The sequence below is a fragment of the Acomys russatus genome, chromosome 7, assembly GCF_903995435.1.
Source record: "Acomys russatus chromosome 7, mAcoRus1.1, whole genome shotgun sequence".
Lineage (NCBI taxonomy): Eukaryota > Metazoa > Chordata > Mammalia > Rodentia > Muridae > Acomys > Acomys russatus.
In genome coordinates, this window is record NC_067143.1 from 28,629,791 (window position 1) to 28,652,765 (window position 22,975).

The 22,975-nt window shown below is 40.3% G+C and overlaps 1 protein-coding gene across 1 annotated transcript in view; it reads right to left on the reverse strand.

The window, feature by feature from the left end:
• The window catches only part of Chd2 (chromodomain helicase DNA binding protein 2), a 110,612-nt gene that overhangs the window by 77,875 nt on the left and 9,762 nt on the right, over positions 1-22,975 (reverse strand). The window contains exons 3-5 of the mRNA XM_051148729.1: positions 10,201-10,432; positions 6,959-7,045; positions 5,296-5,357 (exon numbers count right to left, since the gene is read on the reverse strand). Of these exons, the coding sequence (XP_051004686.1) occupies positions 5,296-5,357; positions 6,959-7,045; positions 10,201-10,432 (381 nt within the window). The remainder of the gene's footprint in view (positions 1-5,295; positions 5,358-6,958; positions 7,046-10,200; positions 10,433-22,975) is intronic.

Below are 22,975 nucleotides of genomic sequence, written 5' to 3' on the forward strand. Positions count from 1 at the left end.
CAAAAGTTTCTAATTAGTTACTACAACTAAGTCAGCCCCACGTGGATTAGGTGAGGCTGGGGTGGGGATGGGGGGGGAGGGGGGAATCAACCCTTTCATGAAATGCACAGTATACTTTCATGTGCACTATTCAGGTTCTATCAGCACTCTACGTCATTGACTCCTTGAACAAAGATAAATATAAAGGCTGGTAAATAGAAAGTGCCTTTGTTAAATACTAACGAACCAGCCCTATCAGTTTCCAGGCAACCATGTTGGATACTTTCAGAATGAAAGTAGATAATAAGCTCTGTAACTGGCTTCTACCTCTCAGTCTCTCTTTAAATCAAAGCCTTTCTGGCTTCTACCTATACTCTGGGACCTAGCTTGTTCTGTTTACTCAAGGTCTAGTATAATAAAATTTTGCTAAAGAATATAAAAAAGCCAGAGATGATGGTATACTCAAACAAGACAGCACAAAGGTAAATTCAAAACTGACCTTGGGTACAAGCAAAACCCTGTCTCAAGAAACAAACAAGAAAAAAGGGGGATTTAAGTAATAGAAGATGATTGCCAAGAAGATGGAAGGAGAAAGGTGATCCTAAAAGTTGATATGTGAGTTTGCAGTCTCCCTAGGACTCTGAACTAGTTGTTTACCCCTCCAAAGTCATGCTGTAGAAAATGGCCTCACATGGGCTGAAGAGATGGCTCAGAGGTTAAGAGCACTGGCTGCTCTTCCAGAGGTCCTGAGTTCAATTCCCAGCAACCACATGGTGGCTCACAACCATCTATAATGTGATCTGCTGCCCTCTTCTGGCCTGCAGGCGTACATGCAGGCAAAGCACTGAATACATAATAATAAATAAATCTTGAAAGAAAGAAAGAAAATGGCTTCATAGGAACAAGTCTCAAAAACATGGAAAACTAAGGGCCAAGGAAGAGTACAACAATAAGAAAAACCCATCCTTATGTAATCTGAGATAGGACTATCAAGAGGCAAACTAAAATCACAATAAACTGTATGCTGAGGCCTGAGCATCCCAGTCAAGTTAAAAATTTATACACAACCAGGAGAACTTGGGTTCTTCCAACACAAGAATATAAGAGGGGAAAACTTATCAAACCAACTGCTCTAGAAGCCCAGTGAGATATTCTTCTTTGCAGGAGCCTAAGTTACTTACACCCACAGCAAACCTCACACCTGCTTTTCTCCATCATAATCCACAGAACACCCTTAAAGACCTAAGAAAAACTACAGTAACGCTTACACATTCCAGACTATCTAGACAACTAGAGGTGCAGGTGCTTGAAATTGGCCACATTGTATCTTAATTTTCAAAAGCAAGAAAAAATAAAAGTATTTTGTTTTGTTTTGTTTTTTCTGAAACAGGAACTCACTATAGAGCTTTGTCTGGCCCGGAACTTACTATGTAGACAAGGCTAGCCTTGAACTCGCCAAGATATATCTACTTCTTTCTGTCTCTGTCTCCTAAGAGCTTGGATTATAGGAGTTTGCCACCCAATAGGAAAAAGAATCAGCTGTGCAAAGTCTCTCCCAAACACAATTCTTTTCTTGGTTTTTCAAGACAGGGTTGCTCTGTGTAGCCTTGGCTGTCCTGGACTTGCTTTGCAGACCAGGTTGGCCTCGAACTCACAGCGATCCACCTGCCTCTGTCTCCTGAGTGCTGGGACTAAAGGCATGCACCACAATTCTTAACAATTAAAACTGCTCATTTCTCGTAGGAAGCCAACTTAAAAGGAAGTGCCACTGCAGTGGAGAAGAGTCTTTCCAGACAGGGTTTCTCTGTGTAACAACCCTGGCTGTCCTAGACACTCTTTGTATACCAGGCTGGCCTTTAACTCACAGAGTCCACCTGCCTGGGATTAAAGGAGTGCACCACCATGCCCAGCTTAAAGGGGAGTCTTAAGAGATGAGGACTTGGGGCTGGCTCAAATGTTAGGAGCACTTGCTGCTCTTCCAGGGGACCTGAGTTTAGTTCCCAAGACCCACACAGAGGTTCCCAACCATCCCTAACTCTAGTTCTCAACTCTAAAGACAGCAGGCATAAGTGGGTGCATATATTTGCATAAAGACAAAACATGCATATACATAAAATAAACATGAGATAAAGAGGCAAGAACTTGATTAAAAACTATGTCAGTTATCAAAAGAACCTTCCATTTTAATCTAGCAGAAGGCACCAACAGAATTATTCCCAAATTTTGGGAACTTTGGGGGGAAAAAAAACACCAAAACTACCAACCTGCTAATGAGCCTCCAAAGAAATGTAAACAAACAAGTAGTCTGAACAGGAATCAGCTGGGAACAGTTGCCTTTCCATTAGAAAAGACAGGCTGCAGAACATAAATTCAGAAGACAGGCACAGACAAAAGCCACTTTCAATATAATGAGCCTGAGTTTTGGCCACAATGGGCAGTGGCTAGCTATGTGTCAAAGGAGAATTATTTTTTCCTCAGCTATAAAAGATACATCAGAAAAAGAGGAAAATGGCTTCCAGATAGCAGACTTCCCAAAGACAGAATACTTTCACAAACAATTCCAATCTGAGACTAATAATGACTCAATTCCATTTTGACATGTCTGGGACAGATTCTTAATTCAAAACACTGAAATAAATAACTATGATCTCTGTCTCCTCCCCTCCCCCCGTCTCTCTCTCTCTCTCTGCCTGTCTCTGTCTGTCACACACCCAGACCCATAAACCTGCATGATTATAACTAAAATGTTTTAACATTTGGTTGGAAGGAAAAGTTGGACCAATACACAGTAGCTTTATAAACACTACTGGGACAAAGACTCTGCAGAAATCCTATACACCGCTGCCCAAATGTGGACATTTGGAGTACACTTCATTCCTTCAGCTTTTTTAAAAATTTGAGACCTCATCTCAAGAAAAGAAAAAGAATAAAAATGCATGGATACACAGTTTCTGAAGGGCATGTCATTGTACCAATATTTCAAATGCCATACCCTTTGAATGAGTCTTTCCCAATTCTGAAATCCACATAGCCACACACAGCAAATTCTGTTACACTTGTTATTAAATCAAAATTGCCAGTTATATGTAAACTGTGCTGCCTTCCCACAATGTGGACAAGGTGGGCATTTCATAAAACATCCACACAAAGGCAGTGGACAAAAACAAAACAGAAAAAACAGTCTCCCAAGCAGCTCATGCATCTGAACTGCAAGGAAAGCCTTATAAGACATCCCGGTATGTTGTCTCTTCAGCAGATAAACCACAATGGAACGTGGGAGTATTTAGGCAAGACAACACTATATACTACTTTACAAAGTTCTTTAGTAATATACATTTAATGTAACTACTTTTATTAACTGTTGGGCGAGCAGAATACGTATTACTATTTTGGAGTTAGAGAAATGGGTTTAAGAAATTAGAATATGGAGCCGGGCATGGTGGCACATGCCTTTAATCCCAGCACTCAAACGGCAGAGGCAGACAGATTGCTGTGAGTTCGAGGCCAGCCTGGTCTTCAGTGGAAAGTTTTCTTGAGCTAATGTACAAGTTCTGCATTTTTCAAACAAGGATCTATAGAATTCACATAGTGAAAGGAACAGTATCCCATGGATATGGGGAGGGAGGGAGCTGTTATTTAAAAACCTAACAGTTTTGACTACTCAGAATTTTTTAACTAAAAATAATGAACATCCAAGCATAGAGGGACTGTCTTACAATCCTGGCATTTGGAAAGTGAAGACGGGAGGCTCAGTCTTCTCTACGTAGTATTTTTTTTTTTAATTTTTTTATTATTATGTATACAATGCTCTGTCTGCATGTATACCTGCAGGCCAGAAGAAGGCATCAGATCATATTATAGATAGTTGTGAGCCACCATGTGGTTGCTGGGAATTGAACTCAGGACCTCTGGAAGAGCAGTCAGTGCTCTTAACCTCTGAGCAATCTCTCCAGGCCCGTAGTTAGATTCTTATCTTAAAAAATTAATAATAATAAATAAAAGTAATAATGAATAGCCAGCAAGAGAGCCACATTCCTTTACCTTCATCACCAGGAGGCTGAGGCAAGTGGATCACCTTAAGTTTGAGGCTGATCTGGCAGTAAAACAAGACTTTGCCTCAAATATAATAAAAATAAAAAATAACTATCCTGAAGCCAGGAGTGATGGCACACACCTGTAATCCCAGCACATTCAAGGCCACCATGGTCTATAGTGTGAGCTCTAGGCAAACCCTGTGCTCCACACAAGAGTGAGTGAGACTCTGTCTTAAAAAAAAATTTTAATTAAAAAAAATATGATAAACACCTGTAATTCCAGAATTTGGAAAAGGCATGAAGATCAAGAGTTCAAGGTTATCCTTGGCTACATAGTAAGACCAAGACCAAGACTGACCTATAACACTTGAGACCCTGTGTCAAAATGAACAAATCAGGCCGGTGAGATGGTTCAGCACATAAAGGTGCGCTCACCCACAAGCATTATGACCACAGCCCACATGAAAGGAGAGGCTCCCACAGCTGTTCCTGACGTCCACATGCACACCTACACATACACACTCTTTAAATGTAACTGCATTTTTAAAAAGCTACTTTTCATAATTAATGAGCATAGAACTAAGGCTTTAGCTCAGTGGTAGAGTGCTTGCCTACAGCATGTATGAGGCCCTGTATTCAAACTCTAATGCTGCAAAAAGTAATGATTAAGAGTATACTTGTTAGCCAGGCGTGGTGGCGCACGCCTGTAATCGCAGCACTCAGGAGGCAGAGGCAGGCGGATCGCTGTGAGTTCAAGGCCAGCCTGGTCTACAAAGTGAGTCTAGGACAGCCAAGGCTACACAGAGAAACCCTGTCTCGAAAAACCAAAAAAAAAAAAAAAAAAAGAGTATATTTGTTATAAATTATTTTAACTCTAAGCTCCAGAATCAAAATGTTCTGGTCTACAAACTATAATCTTAGAATTATATGAAAACAGTCTGTATTTCATTACAAAAATGGGTACCCAAACAATAAATTCTTATCATGTCAACAACAAGAGAAGCAGCCAATTTAAATCATTCCTTACTTAACAAGAATGGTATTTATGTTTACTTTCAAGAAAAAAATTAACTGAGTTAATTTGGCCACCCCTTAAGAAGCTAGGGTTGGGGCTCTAACAAACACAGTCCATGGACATATATGAGGCCTCCAAGTGAAACTGAGAATCCTAGCAATATAAAGCAAGCAAAGAGCCCTGGTACAGATAGAACACAGAGATTGTCCAAGAAATGCAGACAAGTTCAAACTATCAGATTATGTTATTTCCCCATAAAAGACTTACTGTTTTTTCAGCTGCCTCTGGCCTCTTCTTTTTGGACTCCCACTCTCAGACTCGCTACTTGCCTTCAGTGTGTGAGGGGGAAAAATGATTACAGACTTTAATTCACAGTGAGACTTTAGACGGAATGAAACCTAAGCACCTGCTATGTGGAGCCCACTCTTCTTTTTCTTTGAAAACCAGTGTCTCCTTCTCAAGTCTGTACTTAGCTCAGAGTCATCTTGAACAGCAACATCAAATACAACTTTCTACATGTAAACGCTCTGTACCTATAACGTCAAGCACAGTGAGCCATCACCACATGTGAACTCAGCACTTGAAATGTACCTACTAGGGCTGAGGAACAGAATTTTAGAATTTACTTAATTCTTAACATAAAACTTAAAAGCCACATGTGCTAGCAGTAACTCTACAGGCAGCTGCAGACTCAAAACAACATATAAAAACTACCAAATTTAGTGAGTGCACCTTAAAGGCTTTCTGATTTATTCACTTTAAACTCGATTAAAGAGCATCTGCAATCAAGAATGAAGAGCTAACTGCAGTAGGCAAAGGAAGGAGTATAGTCAGAGACAGTAGAATAGTGTCTTCGCAAAAAAGAACCAAAATGGCACTCCTCCCTCCTACTGCTGTGAGTCTACGGATGTATGGATCTATAAGACAGGCGGAGTATACAGGCATGACTGGATATAAGGAACCTGGCTCAGTGGCCCTGGCACTATGGGGAAGGAAACACAGGCACACCAGCTCAGAAGCCACTCAGAACTCACACAGCATAAACGTGCAGGCGTTGACGTGAACTTGATTTTCAGCAGACACTTACAAAAACCTGTGCCTAGCTCCCAGCACTGGGTATCAAAACATCACTGCCATGGGAAGAATGTTACATGACTAATAGCCAACTCCTCCTAAGGCAGAAAGGGGACACTTCACTGAGACAGGAATAAGTAGCCCTTCAAGAATTGACTCTACAAATCTACTATGGAGAGATTTCACTAAACAATGCCACAATCTGAGAAACATGTTTGAGTCTATAGATGTGTGAACCCACTACATAATACTTAAAAAAATCATCAGGCTAGACACTGGGGATGTAGTTATGTGATAGGGTACTTGTTTAGCATGCTCAAGTAGCAAAGTTCTGCCCCATCACTTTAAAAAAGTACTCCAAATAAATAAATAAATATATAAAAACAAAGTGCTACATCTCATATATATAGACCAAAAAGTTAATATACTAGAAACTAGTTTTCTATCTCACACTACAATTAAGATAGAAAATCAAACTTACATAAATTAAGAAAAACAAAATACATTAAACACTCCTCTTGTTTTTCTCTGGAGTAAATGCAAAACCTATTCCATGTTCCATTTGTTCAGCAAATGAGTCATTCGTTTAGATAAAATTCTAGATGTCCAAAGTGAACTTGCTGGAAATTTAACTTTAAAAGCCATAAAACAGCATAACTATTGAAACAAAACAATAACTATTAACTATTTGGTGTTTGTTACTTTTTGCCTACTTATCTGTTCACAGAAAAACCCCATGACAGTCACTTTTAACTGCAGCGCCTGAAGCTCAGTCTTTTTAATAGTAATATATAGCAGTCAGAGGTGAGGTGAGACAGGGAATTGAAATGCATCCCCTCTGATACCTTTTTCTTACCTCTTCCTTAATATTAAACCGTGATGGCTCTTGTCTGCTTCGGTTCGACCGCCTAACCCCATAAACATCAGGATATTCTTCCCACATCTGCAAAATTAATAGATTGCGCATGAGTCCTTTCCTTAACTCCAGTTGATATTTTTATTACGAGAACACTTACTTCAAATCAAGCAAAACCATGTAACTAAATATCCAAAGGTTGCTTTGCTAGTTGAGAGAAAGCTAAGCACTATCCTCTCAAAAGAATAGGCATTATCCTAGTGAAGAAAGTTAAACAGTGCTTTTGCTGCTATTAAAATTATTACAAGGGGCTGGAGAGATGGCTCAGTGAATAAGAGCACTCATTGGCTGCTCTTCCAAAGGACCCAAGTTCAATTCCCAGCTCCTACATGGCAGCTCACAACTGTCTGCAGCTCCAGTTCCAGAGGATCCAACACCCTCACACAGATAAATATGCAAGCAAAATGCCAGTGAATACTTTAAAACAAACAATTACAAGCACTACTTATATCACTAAACTAAAATGTGACACTGATTACTTCCACTGAATACAAATTACTAAGGAATTCTAAATTTTCTAATGCTTGCAATTTCAACTTAGAAACAACGAATAAAGACAAAAACAAAAAAACAAAAAACAACTGAGTCCAAGACAGCCAGTACTGCAACCTGAAATCCTAACTACAAAAAAAAAAAAAAAAAAAAAAAAAAGTAGAAAACAGGCACAAAAAAGCCAAAATTGATCAAAGATTAGTCAAAAAACAAACACCAATGTTACTAAGCAAAAGAGGACAATAGGGCAGTACTAAGAAATGAAAAAAAAAAAGTTATAGTAAGATGAAAAACAAGGAATAAGTTAAAAACCAAACAAGTTAATAATGGGCCAAGAATAGGCATATTAGAATTAGAATCCAATACAACTATAGAATGCTGTTAGATTCCCAAATAATGACTATAGAATTATCCCAATTTTAAAGGACAAAATACACAATAAGCGGTTAGGATTTAAAGTAGAAGAGTCACGGAAATGCACAACGCACTGTACCGACCTGGCAGAGAAGGGAGAGAGATTCATACCCTAGCCTTTCTGCCCACACCTGCACCTATTCCTTTATGGACTTCTGCTACACATGAGAAATTATATGTATGATTCAGCACAGAACTTCATGGAGCCTTTATTAACTGTGGTGGCTAATAAACCCTTCTATTGGGCTCAGCCACATGGAACTATATTTTTGCCTTTTTTGGGGGGGACGGGGGGTTCGAGACAGGGTTTCTCTGTGTAGCCTTGGCTGTCCTGAACTCGCTTTGGAGACCAGGCTGTCCTTGAACTCACAGAGATCCACTTGCCTCTGCCTCCCGAGTGCTGGGATTAAAGGCATGTGCCACCACCGCCCGGCTATTTTTCCTTTTTTTTAGTACTGATCATCTTAACTACAAAAATATTTTAATATTCCTAGAGATGTCATTTTATCTTGAAATCCTCTCTCCCCCTCTCCTTCTCCCTCTGCCCTCCCCCCCCCCCCCGTGTGTGTGTGTGTGTGTGTGTGTGTGTGTGTGTGTGTTTTCGGTGCTGGACAAGTCCAGTCTCAGTAATGCTTTCTGAAGCAAGGCATAGTTTCATACAACAGTTTCTAAGTCCAGTTCCAGTAGATTTGACACCCTCTTTGGGCCTCGTCAAGGGCCAGCACACACATACATATAAATAAAAACAACGCACTTTAAAAAAAAAAAGGCCAGGAGCTAGGGTAGTGGTACATGCCTTTAACCCCAGCACCTGGGAGGCTGGGGCATGTGGATTTCTAAGTTTGGGAACAGCCTGGTCTACATATGAATTGCAGGACAGACAGCCAGAGACACATAATAAAATCCTGTCACCAAAAAAAAAAAAAAAAAAAAAAAAAAAAGCCAGGTATCATGGCACATGATTTTAATCACACTACTAAAAAGGCAGAGGCAGGCAGATCTCTGTAAGTTTGAGATGTCTGGGCTACACAGTGTTCCAGGCTGAGAAGGGAAATATAGTGAAGTCCTATCTAAAATAATAATAATAATAATAATAATAATAATAATAACAACAACAACAACAACAACAATAGTAAATAAAAGTTTTTCTATCCCTAGCCATCAGCATCCCAGCCATCCTATGGCCCCTAAAAGCCAAATACCATTACAGAGGAATTTTGCTGAGAAATAAATTAACTGTTCAACTCAAGTCTGTCTTAAGAGCTCCAAATGGTTAAGTTCATATTATCTGAAGATGTTTACTACCACCTACAATTTAAGATTATCTATGTAATATGAAGAATACAAATTTGCATCTTAGATTTTAGCTTAAACTTAAGAGATGACAACCTAAAATTTAATCCTATTCAGGTATTGATTTTTTTTTTTAATGAAAAGCAATATTCTTTTGTATTCTGAGTGGTTCACACATAAGTCTCTCAAATAGCACCTTACACATTCAGCCGTGTGGTAGGCTGGACATAGCTCGGCTGGGCGAGTGCTTGTCTAGCGTGCACAAACCCAGCACCACAGAAGTGCGAATACATGCCTCTTATCCCAGCATGAGGGAGAGGAAGGAGGATGAGGAGTTCAAGGTCATCCTAGGTTACCGTGAGTTTAGGGACAGCCTGGGCTACATGATACCCTATACCACTACCCTATCACCCCCAAAAATCAGACACCTGATGGTGAAGTGGCATAACCCATCCAAAAAGAACTGTATTTCCAAGGTTTGGAATCAATGTGAAAATGTTATGCCATTTAATTCTTGTCTTTTGTATTCTTTGCTGCAAGGCTCTTCTCTAATAAGCACAACATCACTACGATGCCTTCACTCCGGCTGTTTTGTGGGTCCATTTCCTTTCCATTACTCAGGCAAGGAAAACTCTCTTTCCGGCAGTGTGACAACCCAGGCCTGCCATCCCAGCGCATGGGCTGAAGGAAAGGAACTTGAGTTCCAGGCCACATCAGGCTACCGGTGAGGTGGGGAGGGAAGGCCTGGGCAGGCCTAGTGATGCATACCTATACTCTCCGCACGTGGGAGACAGAGGCAAGAGGATCAAGACGGTGAAGGCAGCCTTGGCTTCACTGCAAGCAAGGTCTCAGGCAGCCCAAGGTACATGAGACCCCATCTCCAGAAACAGACAAACAGAAAGACATACTAATAATCTTCTTTGGAAACTCTGCTAGCTGGTCCTGGACAGTAGCAAATTTGCAACATTCAGCCCAGGAGATACCTTCTTCACATCAGCTAGCCGTTCCTTCTTAGAGGCGGGCTTCTCTTTGGCTTCTGGGAGGACTGGCTGGGATTTGGAACCTGCCGATTCACTCTCAGATTCTGATTGGCTCTCAGAAGATTCACAACTGCTATTGGACTCACTGCCATGTCCACTTCCTTGATCGCTGCCCTGCTCACTTTCAGACTGACTGCCAGAGTCTGACCCCGAAGCTTCTTCAGAGGCTGAATGACTTAACAGAGAGACAGGCAGAAAGAGAGGAGGCTTAGAAACATTTAAGAACTGTCACATAAATTGTTCTTTTTTTAATCCTCTGGTAATATGTCTTCAGACCATAATTTCAGCATTTAGCATCCACACCTTCAAATTCATTTTTATCCTTGTGCTACAAATAATGTTTTACTTTCCTATCATTTTCAACCTTTACCTTCATATGTTTGACACCATACATATACTGAGTAATTTACATATTTTCACACATTCAGGTGAACACAGGTCCTTTCATTCAAATGAGGTAGAAGTATATAACTCCGAATATTTCGGGAACCCTGAGACCTCACTGGAACACTATGATCTGTTTGCTAAATGTCATCTGTTTAAGTACCAACGCCCTCTTCAAAATAAAAGATAATAATTTCAAACATGACAAAAGCAAACCCACCCCAAAATAAAAAATACAATTATCCAATTAGTGGTTCTCAGTGACAGGTTCCCATCAGACTCAGATAGGAAGCTGCAGGTGGTGATCTGCACTCCAGAGGTCCTGCCTCTAAGCAAAGATTCCAATGAGAACACCACCACCTGGCAGTCTATGATAACGGCCTAGACATATCCTGATCCCCTTCCTCTTTCCAAACCCTGAAAAAGAACAAACATGAAAGCCATAAAATAAAAACTTTATGTTGAAGAAGAGTGCTACGGCACAGGCCTGTAATCCCAGCACTCAGGAGGCAGATCTGTGTGAGTCCACAACAGCCAAGGCTACACAGGGAAGCCCTGGGAGAAGGGGGGGGGGGGGGGCTTTAGGTTGAGAGGTAGACACTGTAGCACGAAGCGCGAGAGGAAGTTCCTTATTTCCCACTACTGTATCTTCCACACTAAGGTCATGTAATTTAGGAGACGTCTATAGAAAGAACTGGGCTGAGAATATAATTGGGTTGGTAGCGTGCGGTCAGACAGCAGGGACCTGCGCTTCTGCCTAACAGGTGGGGTGGGGCATACTCAGAAGGACCAGAACTTTAAAGTCAGCTTCTAATACATAACAAGTCAGAGGCCAGCCTGGAATACATGAGCCCCTGCCAAAACAAAACAGAAAGAAAATAAATTACAAAAAGCACAGCTCAGAGGCCTTTAAGTCAAGATGAAGAAATGGAAAAATCAGTCTCTAGGGAGGGAAGACAAGAGAAATACAAACTGCCTGATCACCTCTGTGTTAGGTATTATGCTAAATACTTTAAACGTATTTATTCTCCAGAACAAACCTATGAAAAGATTTTAAGAAACTTGGCCTTCCTTTGGAGTCTTACCTTGCCCTATTCTCACTTTCTAGTTGTACTTTTTCTTTATTTTATGTGTATCGGTATTCTGCCTGCATGCATATCTGTGTAATACCCAGAGGCCAGTTGCATCTCCCAGGACTGGAGTTACAGACTGCTGTAAGAAGCCATGAGGGTGCCAGACCCAAGCTAAAGTCCTCTGAAGGAACAGCTAACTTAACTGCAGAGCCATCTCTCCAGCCCCCAGCTATGCCATCCTATTAACAGTTCTACCCACCAGAAGAGTCATGCATATAACATGGCAGCTATTAAAGCTGCAATACTTCTATATAAATGCTTTGAGACTCTGACATGCAGTCTTAGACTCCCTTAACAGAAAGTTCTCCAACAGATAATACCACAAAATTCAGGGCACTAAAAGACTATTAATTTTGCCACCATCATCTGCACACAAATATAACTAGCTACAAAACTTCCTTATAAGATTCAGAATTAGATTAGATTATAAATTAGAATCAGAAATTAGGCAAGGGAGATTCTGGAAGCTAGGCAACTGTGTGCTTACCAAGGCCTGCCCCTTACAGTCCAGACAGATACCCTGGCCTGGTCTTTGAACCTGTAACAGCAGGAGCTAGAAAACCTAGCCTCTGACAACTACCTCATGTTCACATCTGTAGGATTCCCTCCCCTCTCTATAAGACTTACTTTATGTGTATGAGTGTTTTGCGTCCATGTATGTCTAGGTACCACAGGCCAGAAGAGGGTATCAGATGCCCTGGCTGCTGGGAACTGAAGCCTAGGTCGTCTACAAGACCAGTGTGGCTTCTTAACTGCCCTCTCACCAACCCCCTGCTCATGCATCTCTTCTTCATCCTCCTCCCCTCGTGCCCATTTGCTCTGTGTAACACTTGTAGAGGCATGGCCTAAATCCCAGTCCCGCTCACCTCCACCTCCTGCACACAGTGTTTATGCAGCAAGTTGCATATCTAATTTTGCGAGCGTGGCTATCAGCTTCTGTAGGAAGGCATGGTCTGCTCTCTCACGTGCTAAGCTCAGCCCTAGACACTTGGAAATGCTAACCTAGCGCTGCAATTACTAGCGTGAGAAGAGAAAACTGGCAGCCCCACCGTGGTATCAGCTTCAGCTCTCAACTTCTGCTACCTCTCATTTTTCAGTGATTTCTGCCTCTAAGAAAATGAATCCAAAGCCCCAGCTGTTGAGTTTGGAATACGGCTCAGTGTACAGTACTGGCCTATTCATACAGAAATCTAAGGCTTGGTCTCAACACCTATGAAAGAATGATAAATTTAAGTTTTTGTAAAGCCCAGGTATTTGATACATTACCTTGTCTCCTATTTGTCCAACTTATAAAATATAATGTGGTCACTTGTCAACCTCCAAAACAGGCATAAAAGCTAAGGTCATCTTCCCAATGCTCCCTTTGTCTGGTATATTGGCAATTGCTGACTGAGGTAGAATATACACTGTATTCCAGCTGAACTCCAGACAAGAACTTGTGGATAGAATCATGACGATCATCACAACTAATATTGTCACAGTATAGCCAACAAACTCAACTCTGTGACAAATGAAATATTCCAAATATACCTGGAAAGTGTTAAACTACAAGTTTAAAGATCCACAAAAAGCTACAAAAGGCAGCATTAGTCTACTGCACACAACAGTCCAGTTAACTACAAAGGCTTTTTCAGTCTTGTGCAAAAAAGCAAGGATCACAGCATAACACAATGTCGATGCCATTCAGAACAGTTCCCTATAAACTGCCATAGAAGTAAGCTGTATTTCAGGTCCACTTTGGTTATTTTCAAATTGTTCAATAAGCTATGAGTACCTATGATTCGTTTCTGTATATCTTTATTTCTAAGCATAATATTTAGGTTCTTTCACAGTTGCTCACTATAACCAATAAGGCTCTAAATATTCTTGTATATACCTTCTTGGACAGCTGTATTCCTGCTTTTGTACAAGTAAGCACAAGAAATGTAATACTGGATACAATTATCACAAATATACCCGCATTCCCATTAACACACATTTGTGAAAATGTTAGTCTACAAATTTGTAAAGAGTGATTTATTCTGTGGGAAGGATATACTAGAAGATTCCATACACTAGCTTATGCTTGTAAAATAAAATTTAAAAAAATAAATAAAGGAAAAAAAACACTATAAAAGTCAAACCCAAGAAAAGGAAGTTTTAGTCACCTATGGAGCTGAGCAAAACAGCTAAGAACATTTGGCACTGTTATGGTGTTAGTTGTGAATTTATTGCTGCTAATAACTCTTAAATATTTTTACCGTATAAAGTAATTCACTAACCAAAATAAACACATCCAGAAGGGTGAGGTCAAGGCAACAAGGTACTCAACTCTACACAAGAGAGTCTCCAAAAATCAATAAAAATGAATTGTTTTGCCCAAGTATTAGAGCATAGTCCTGTCATCAGGAAATTAAGGTAAGCACAGACTATGTAAAAAGAACCCATGAAAACAAAGAAAGAGAACTTATTTTGGAACAAGCCAGTTAGATTTAAGACTTCATATAACCAAGAAGGAATGGTTCTCATAAAAACCTTAATAAAGACTTTTTTGTTTTGGTTTTTTTTCTTGAGATAGAAGCCCAGGCTGCCCTTAAACTCACACACCCCTGCCTCTGCCTCACCAATGCTAGGATGATAAGTCTGTAAGAAAAGTTCCTTATTATTGAAAAAATGATTTTTTTTAAGCCTTTAGGAAAGCAACAGCGCAGTGACACGACATTCCCTATACTTAGAATACTAAATATTTTAGCACTGCACATTAGACTTCACATGGATTCACAGAAGTACCCTCAGAATGTAAATAAAAAGGTCAGCCTTGCTGGGCATGGTGGCGCACACCTTTATTCCCAGCACTTGGGAGGCAGAGGCAGGCAGATCATTGCAAGTTCGAGGCCAGCCTGGTCTACAAACCGAGTCTAGGACAGCCAAGGCTACACAGAGAAACCCTGTCTCAAAAAAAAAAAAAAAAAAAAAAAAGTCAGCCTCGAGTGTGGTAAACACTTTAATGGCAGCACTTGGAAAGCTGAGGATCAGGACAGTCTGTAGTTTGTGTCATATATCCAGAGAGATACAGAGAGCGAACACGAAATTCAGTTCATAGGTGACAATCCTTAAATAAAAAGGCTCTCTAGTGTAATAGTTACAAGGCAGTCAAATATTATATTCATGTGAATTATCTACCACAGCCTCATACAGCACAGTCATTTGAAAGTTATTCAAACTCTAAACTGCAAACAACTAGACAAAAAAAAAAAAAAAAAAAAAAGCATCAAAATCCAAGAGAGAGAAGAAAACGGAAAAAGAACACCTTTACTAAGGTTTGTGTGGAATGGATCCGTCTTTTTTACAACTGGACTTTGAAACCAATAGGATTACTTCCATTTCTTAAAGTGCCATTTTCAAAACGGCCACAAGAGGACAGCACAACATTCCACTTAAAAGAGAAGGCCTGTGGGTTCTCTGTCCAAGAGCCTCCATTTCAGCACACTGGTGTTTATTTTCCTAACTTACAAAATGGCTGAACTACTCACCACTTGATGGGAGGAGTTTCGTGGTTACTGCTGGTGAACACAAAATTTGAAACAATGTAAGTCTATACTAAAACTCCACAAAAACATAACCATACAAAGTTCAAATTATGGAGAGTAAAAGTGTCAAAAACATGCAAAAGCCTAATCCTCATAAAGACAACGTCCACGTGTGTTATGATGTGTGGAGGCCGGAACCTGCACTGCCCACTCGGCCTTGCCTTACATTCTTCAAGCCCATTATCAAACCAACTAAGCGGCATTGTGACGGCTCCTTCTAGGCCATGACTGGGTGGGTTTAAGGAAGTGAATGGGCAAGACACTTAAATCAGGGTTTTTGATGACAAAGAGTATGTGACAACTCCTTAAACTTTGTGTTAAGATCCCTCATGCTTCTAATTCTAAGTTCAGGTCTTAGGATTCCAAAGAATAAGTTACAGTATAAACGTGGCTAAACCAAGTAAACCAGGAAAACCAAGTTGAATATATTTTTTAAAATATACAACTATATGAAGACTGACATATCAAAACTCCAGTAGGAAATTAGGCAAAAACAACATACATTCACAGTAAAGTCACTGAAATGAGGGCTAGAGAGATGGCTCAGAGGTTAAGAGCACTGGACTGCTCTTCCAGAGGTGCTGAGTTCAATTCCCAGCAACTACATGGTGACTCACAACCATCTATAATGTGATCGTATGTCCAGTGCATATGCAGACAGAGCACCTGTATACATAATAAATAAATCTTTAAAAAAAGAAAGAAATGGTCAATAAACTTAAGAAAATATAATTTTAAAAAAGAAAATATAATCAAGATATGACATCAAAATTTTTTCAACTTTTATTAGTAATTTGGGATTATTACAGTAGACAACTTTACACATTTTGTCAAAATTTAAAAAGATATCAATGATAAGGCAGTAAGGAATACAGTAGTCACACCACTAACAAAAGTTTAGACAGCTTTGGAGAAGGTATTAACCAATAACATTCATTCTTTCCTTTTTCTCATTTTCCCCCAGTCTGTATTTATCGAGTGTGTGCACATGCATGACACACATGTGAAGGCCAAACTGAAATCTCTGTGGGTTCCAGGGCATCTTTAGTCATGAGGTATTTGTCTGTTCCAGAAAAGTTTTTAAAATACAGGTCTAAGTCAGGTTGTGGTGGCGCAGAGGCAGTCAGCCCTCTGAGTTCAAGGCCTGCCTGGTCACAGAGTTCCAGGACAGCCAGGACTAAACAGAGAAACTCTGTCTGGAAAAACCAAAAATTAACAAAGCAACAAATCCTGTAAATCAATAGGTAAGTCAAAGTTGGGCAACTGTCAAGCACAGAACTACTATTCAACACCAGAAGACAAAAAATAAAAAAGTGAGCTATATAACCATGTATGTATAAAATATACAGGATATGAATTATCCATATTATACAAATAACCTTAAGAATAAGTTTAGGGCTTAATTACATCTATAAATACATGGGAAACTTAAAAACCATAAATTTTAAAACTATATAAACAATAAAATTTTTTTTAATTTAATGTGCCAAGTTAACACAAAAGTAAAAGGGTATGATAGGATTGTAGCTATCTATGTCTTAAGTCTTTTACTAAAACTCTTTGAACCTTTCTTGTTTGTTCATCCTTTTCAAAAAGGTTTGTTTTGTTGTTGTTTTGAGACAGGGTCTCACTGTGAAGTTCTGGCTAGCCTGAAACGTGTACACCAATCTAGAACTCAAGAGATCTGGATGACTACCTTACAAGCACTGGGACTAAAGGCGTGCCACTATAGCAGCAATTTCCTTTTACTGTATAGCTGATCTCTTCCTAGGATTCAGTTCATAAACTTTTTTTATTTTATTTATTTGTGTGTTTGTTTCTCTTGTTTTTTCGAGACAGGGTTTCTCTGTGTAACCTTGGATGTCCTGAACTCACTTTGTAGACGAGGCTGGCTTCAAACACACATCCATCCACCCGCCTCTGCCTGGCCCCTACCCCCCCACCCCTACTGGGGTAAAGGTGTGAGCCACTGTGCCCTGCCGCATTCAGACATTTTCTTTTCTCAGAATCTCAAACAAAAACAAGACTAAAGTAACACACCTTGCTTTTGTTTTTGAGACAGGGCTTCTCTACATAGCCCTGACTGGCTTGGAATTCTTTTAAGTAAACCAGACTGGCCTTGAACTCACAAACATCTACCTGCTTCTCCTGGGATTAAATGTGTACACCACTATGCCAGGCTGTTTACAGCAACATCCTAATGTAATCACACCCAACACAAATCAGAAGTCACCCCACCATCTTAACCATCTTACTTCCCCCCTCAAAAAAAGTCCCTCAAAAGAGGGGTTCAGCAGAAGAGGAAGGGGAAGTGAAAGGCCAGCAGAGGGTAAAAACAACCAAGCCATGCATGAAACTGTCAAAGAATTTTTTTTAGCAGGCCTTCAAGATATAACTTCTGAAGCCACCAAAATCAGCCATTATGGCTACAGAGATGCTACTCTCAACTCCTTTGAGGAACCCAAACTCACAACTTACTTTCAGGTGCCCTTTTATTAAAATTTACATTAAAAATGTATACTGGGCCAATATAACAAATCTGTTTTCTATATATGTGTCTGTCTCTGTGTGACTATTATGTGTATGTATGTGTGTGTGTATATATATATACACACACACATACATACACATATGAAGGAGGGAGAGAGGAGAGGGGGAGAGAGAGAGAGAGAGAGAGAGAGAGAGAGAGAGAGAGAGAGAGAGAGAAATCAAATCAACCTGAAATGAAATTCTCTTCTGTAGTGAAGCCATGAGTCCTGCTTTAACTGACAAGAATTTCTTAAGGTCATGGCAGCAGCAGAAGCTGACTGTCTCTGCTCCCATTTGCACTGATATCTACCTCACTGTGAGCCTATGGGAGACCACTGATTTGGAGTGAGCTGATACACCAGTCAACCAGAAACTGTATCAAAATGGAGTCAGTCAGGATAAACTTCTAAGTTGTTACTTACCTTCAGGGCAATTTACATTGGCACAATGGAGTTCTCCGTCTTACAAGCTAAAGTAACCGCAACTGCCCTGCTTTTTGTTTCCTTGTTCTAACAGACGACTTTATGACACTGCTCCTCCATGCCCATTCTTCAATCACTAATAAAACCCAATTGGATCTTCAAATTTTTGTTAATTCCCAGCACCCAAGAGGCAGAGGCAGGCAGGTCGCTGTGAGTTCCAGGCCAGCCTGGCCTAGAAAATGAGTCTAGGACAGCCAAGGAAGGCTACACAGAGAAATCCTGTCATTTCTCTATAGGAAAATTCACTTTCACTTATTATTTCTTGGAATAACAAAGCTAAATCCCAACCATATTCCTCAAATTAAGGCAGCCAGTGATCTGCAGTTTACAGCAGCAGAGCGCTTTCCCAGAATTCAAAGACCCTCTAGGTTCAATTCCAGTATGGCACAGGCCTATAACCTAGCTATTCTGTAATTTGTCTCCCCACCCCCATCCCAAACTGAGGACTGAAGCCAGGGCCTTGCGCTTGCCACTGAGCTAAATTTCCAGCCCCTGCAGAACTACCCTGAAGGCTAGGACAGGGAAGATACCCAGAACTTATCTAGTTGTTTCTCAGATTCTCATCTGGGATCAGGTAGAAGCCAACTTAAGCTTTCTCATGCTTCCCAATTACCAACTAACATTTTCATCAACTTACATGGTTTACCAAGTACTCATACCATTGGCCCAGCAAGTGTGGGTGTGAATTACAGCAGAGGCCAGATTTGATCTCCATGGAGAATCACATGCATAGTTAATCAGGATTGCCACTAGTTACAGACTGAAAGGCAAGAAGAAAGCTTTCCAAAGGTAAAAACCAAAGGAACTTCCCTGAACTTATAAACAAGGTTCTAACCAACCATCAAAGGAGTATTTACACTCTGAACAGTAAGAATAAATGGACTAGTTTGGCCAGGAGTTCCTTTTGAACCGCTGAGTCTATTTTATTAGCTAACCTGTAGACTATAACTTTTATAGACTATTTTAAGATAGTGTTTACAAAACTTCAAAGTGCAAAAGAGATTAAAGGCCCTGGTTACCTATCCCAATAATAAATGTGAAATGTATGTTCACGTCCTCAAGAGTCCTTGGAACTAGCTAAGAAAACAAACAAGGTGAGGGTCCTCAGTTTAGCAATCATCACTAGCATCCATTGTGGCAAGAACTCAACCACATTTTTAGTAATGCACGCTTTCTACACTGGGACACCTTGGACAGGACTAGAGCTGGGGTGCTGAGGGGTGTGCCCACGTTTGTAGGCTGTTTGGCATCCCACATTTCTATGTACTAGATGTCAATAGTGCCTCAGCACCTGATAGTAACTAAATATATCCAAACAAGATAAAATAGGAAGTAAGGGGCCATACAATGTTAAGCGAAAAAAGCTATCACTGTCTACAACCCTGCTTTTAGAAGCACAATATTACCACTTATTACTTTAAAAGATTTTTTTAAAAGCTCAGCAGCTCCTGCCCAAAAACTCTACAGCTAAAAAGAAGCAAGATGGCAGACGGTGGTGGCTCACATGGCCATAACAACAGTGCTGAGGAAGCTAAGGCTGGACCGCCTCAAATTCCAAACCAACCTGGGGGAAAATGTCCCTGGGAAACGAGAAAAAAAAAACAAAACAAAAAGGAGAAAGAAATAAAGAACAGAGATCCAAACTGTTGGTAGCTCTCTGCCCACCTGTCACAAAACTCTATCCTGCTGTCAAAACTCTCAAGCCTGCAGTCACCTGAGTATTGTTCAGTATCCAGACTCTTGGGTACAATCCCTAAATTACTTTCTTTTAGCAATTCCAAGCAAGAGACCTAGGCATATGAATGACAAAACAACCCAGAAAACTAACTCTTAGCATAAATAGTCTTTGAATTATAAACTCTCAAAAGTCAAAATTGAAGAGAGGGAAGAATTTAGTCCATCAGCCCCAACTTTGACCTTAGCACCCTTAAACTGCCTGTGTGAATGCCAAGCAACCTGTACCACCTGATTTAGTAGTTTCTGAACAGGGCACAATTCAACTGAACCAACCTAACCTGCTACATAATCTGTAAAGTTATCTCACTTGTGTAATTATCCAGGCAGTTCTCAAAATAAAATATGACAAAAATTAAACTTAGAATACAGAGGGGAACCACAAACACAAATTTCCATGCATTATAGACTAGCCCAAACTGCATGTGTGGAGACAGAGCCAAACAACAAAAACACAAGTTCTAAGGCCACATTTTCTACGTAAAATAATGCTCTTTTGAAGAGCACATCCACAGTACACAGTATTCCTTTGAATTTTTTGTTTCTTTAAAGTGAAAAAGGTGGCTAAAAGAGGTGGCACATGCCTTTAATCCCACACTCCAGGAGGCACAGGCAGGTGGATCCTCTGTGAGTTTAAGGCCAGCCTGATCTACATAGTGAGTACTAGGAAAGCCAAGGCTATGTAAAGACCCTGTTTCAAAAAATAAAATGTAAAAGGTAGGCTTGGGAGAAGGTTCGTTTTCTGTGAAAACATTAAGACCTGAAATTCAAATCCCCACAATCCTCACAAAAAGAGAGGTATCGGCTGGAGATACCTAATGTTAAAGAGTACTTGCTGCTCTTCCAGGACCCAGATTCAATTCTCAGCATGGCAGCTCACAACTGTCTATAACTCCAGTTCCATGGGGATCTCACACCCTTTTCCAGTCTCCAAAGCACATATGAGGTGCAAACACACATGGAGGAAAGCAGTCATACATATAAAATACAAATACATAAACTCTTTTTTAAAAAAAAGTTAGGGGCTGGAGAGATGGCTCAGAGGTTAAAGGCACTGACTGCTCTTCCAGAGGTCCTGAGTTCAATTCCCAGCAACCACATGGTGGCTCACAACCATCTATAATGAGATCTGATGCCCTCTTCTGGCTTGCAAATGTACATGCTGGCATCACTGTATACATAATAAATAAATCTTTAAAAAAAAAAAGTTAGACTGGTCTTTATAGTTCCAAGGCTAAGCCAGAACTACATGGTGAGACTGACCTAAAAAGAAATGTATAAAATAAAAGGCAGGCATGGCATAAAAATGCAGTGCTATGACACAGGGAGAAGAACAACTGCAACTTGCCAGCCTAACTCCAGATCAGTGAGACCCTATGTCAAAAGGAATAGGGCAGACAGTGACAGAGGCCACCCAAAGTCCTCTGCACCTGGCCTCAGTGTGTGCATGAACTACATACACCACACACAAGATAGACAGATGGTAGGTAGGTAAGTAGACAGAGAGACAAAATATAGACTTTAGAAGCAGAAGAGAATGATCCAAGACATTTTACTAAGTCTCCTAGTTTCTTCTACAGCTTTCTCTGAATCAACAAAGGGTACAGCAATCATTCCCAACAAGCTTAAGCGTCCAAGAGGCAAACTACCAAAGACCTAAGTCACAAATCCACCACTAACTCTGCTATACTTCAAGGCGGGGTTGGTGACAGGCACAGTGAGTGGTGGCTCTCCCTGAGCCTTCTCATTATTTTTATTTTAAGCAGTCTCTCTCAGTCATTGCCTCCACAGATTTGTTATCTATCAAAATACAGCAATTACAAATGCAGGGCCAATCGGAGCCCAGGTGGTATGTTTCTTTAATCCCAGGACTCTGGAGCAGAGGCAGGTGGGTCGGAGTTGAGGCCAGCCAAGTCTATGAAGCATTCCAAGACAGCCAGGGCTACAGAGACTCAATCTCAAAAATCAAAAAAGAGGGAAAAAAGAGCAGGGCAGGCATGGTAGCACATGCCTTTTATCACAGCACTGAAGGCAGAGGTAGGCTGACGGAGTTCAGAGGCCAGCCTAGTCTATACAGTGAGTTATAAGGCAGCCAGCGGTACAAAGTGAGACCCCGTTTCAAAAAAGACAGACTACATAAATGACATCCCCTAAGGTCTTGGGTCTTTTTTTTTTTAATCAATTTTTAAAATGTTGATGCTGGTTATATAGTTCATATTCCACTCCTGTATAATCTGGTTGATATTTACCTCTATAAGCTATATGAGGAAGGTGACGTCAGAATGGAATATAAAAGTATTGACATGAAGTAATTTTTTTTTTTAAGATCTGAGAAGGTACTGAGTAAACTCAACGAGGGTAACATCCAAGCAAACTTCTGGGTCTGTTTGAAGAGTGTGATTACATAATACACTAGGGAGAGACCTCTAGAACTTACAGCACAAATGAGACACAGAAGGGACTCAGCTGCTATAGAAAAGCTCCTCACTCCGCATTTGAAAGGAATGCCTGGAGCTGGAGAACACGCAACACAGAAAACCTAAACTCTAACTCCTCTTCCCAGGTTTCCATCCATCTTTTTATTTCCAGATTGATAAACTAAAAACCCCAGCCTGAGAGTACCACCAAAGAGGATGTGACAGAGCAGTAGTTATCACTAAAGAAAATAAGAACATGTTCCGGCAGAAGATTTGGAACACATAGAGACTCTGCAAGCAGGAAAACCACGGTCAATCTGAGCAACATGAATAGCTTCTTACAAATTACATCTGGAAGGTAGGGCTGGACTTGGATATTTTTAAAGACCTCCAATGCCTGAGACAGAAACAAATTCATTCAAGCCATAAACCATGTTAAAAGGAACTGAAGTGGAAAAAAAAAACTGAAA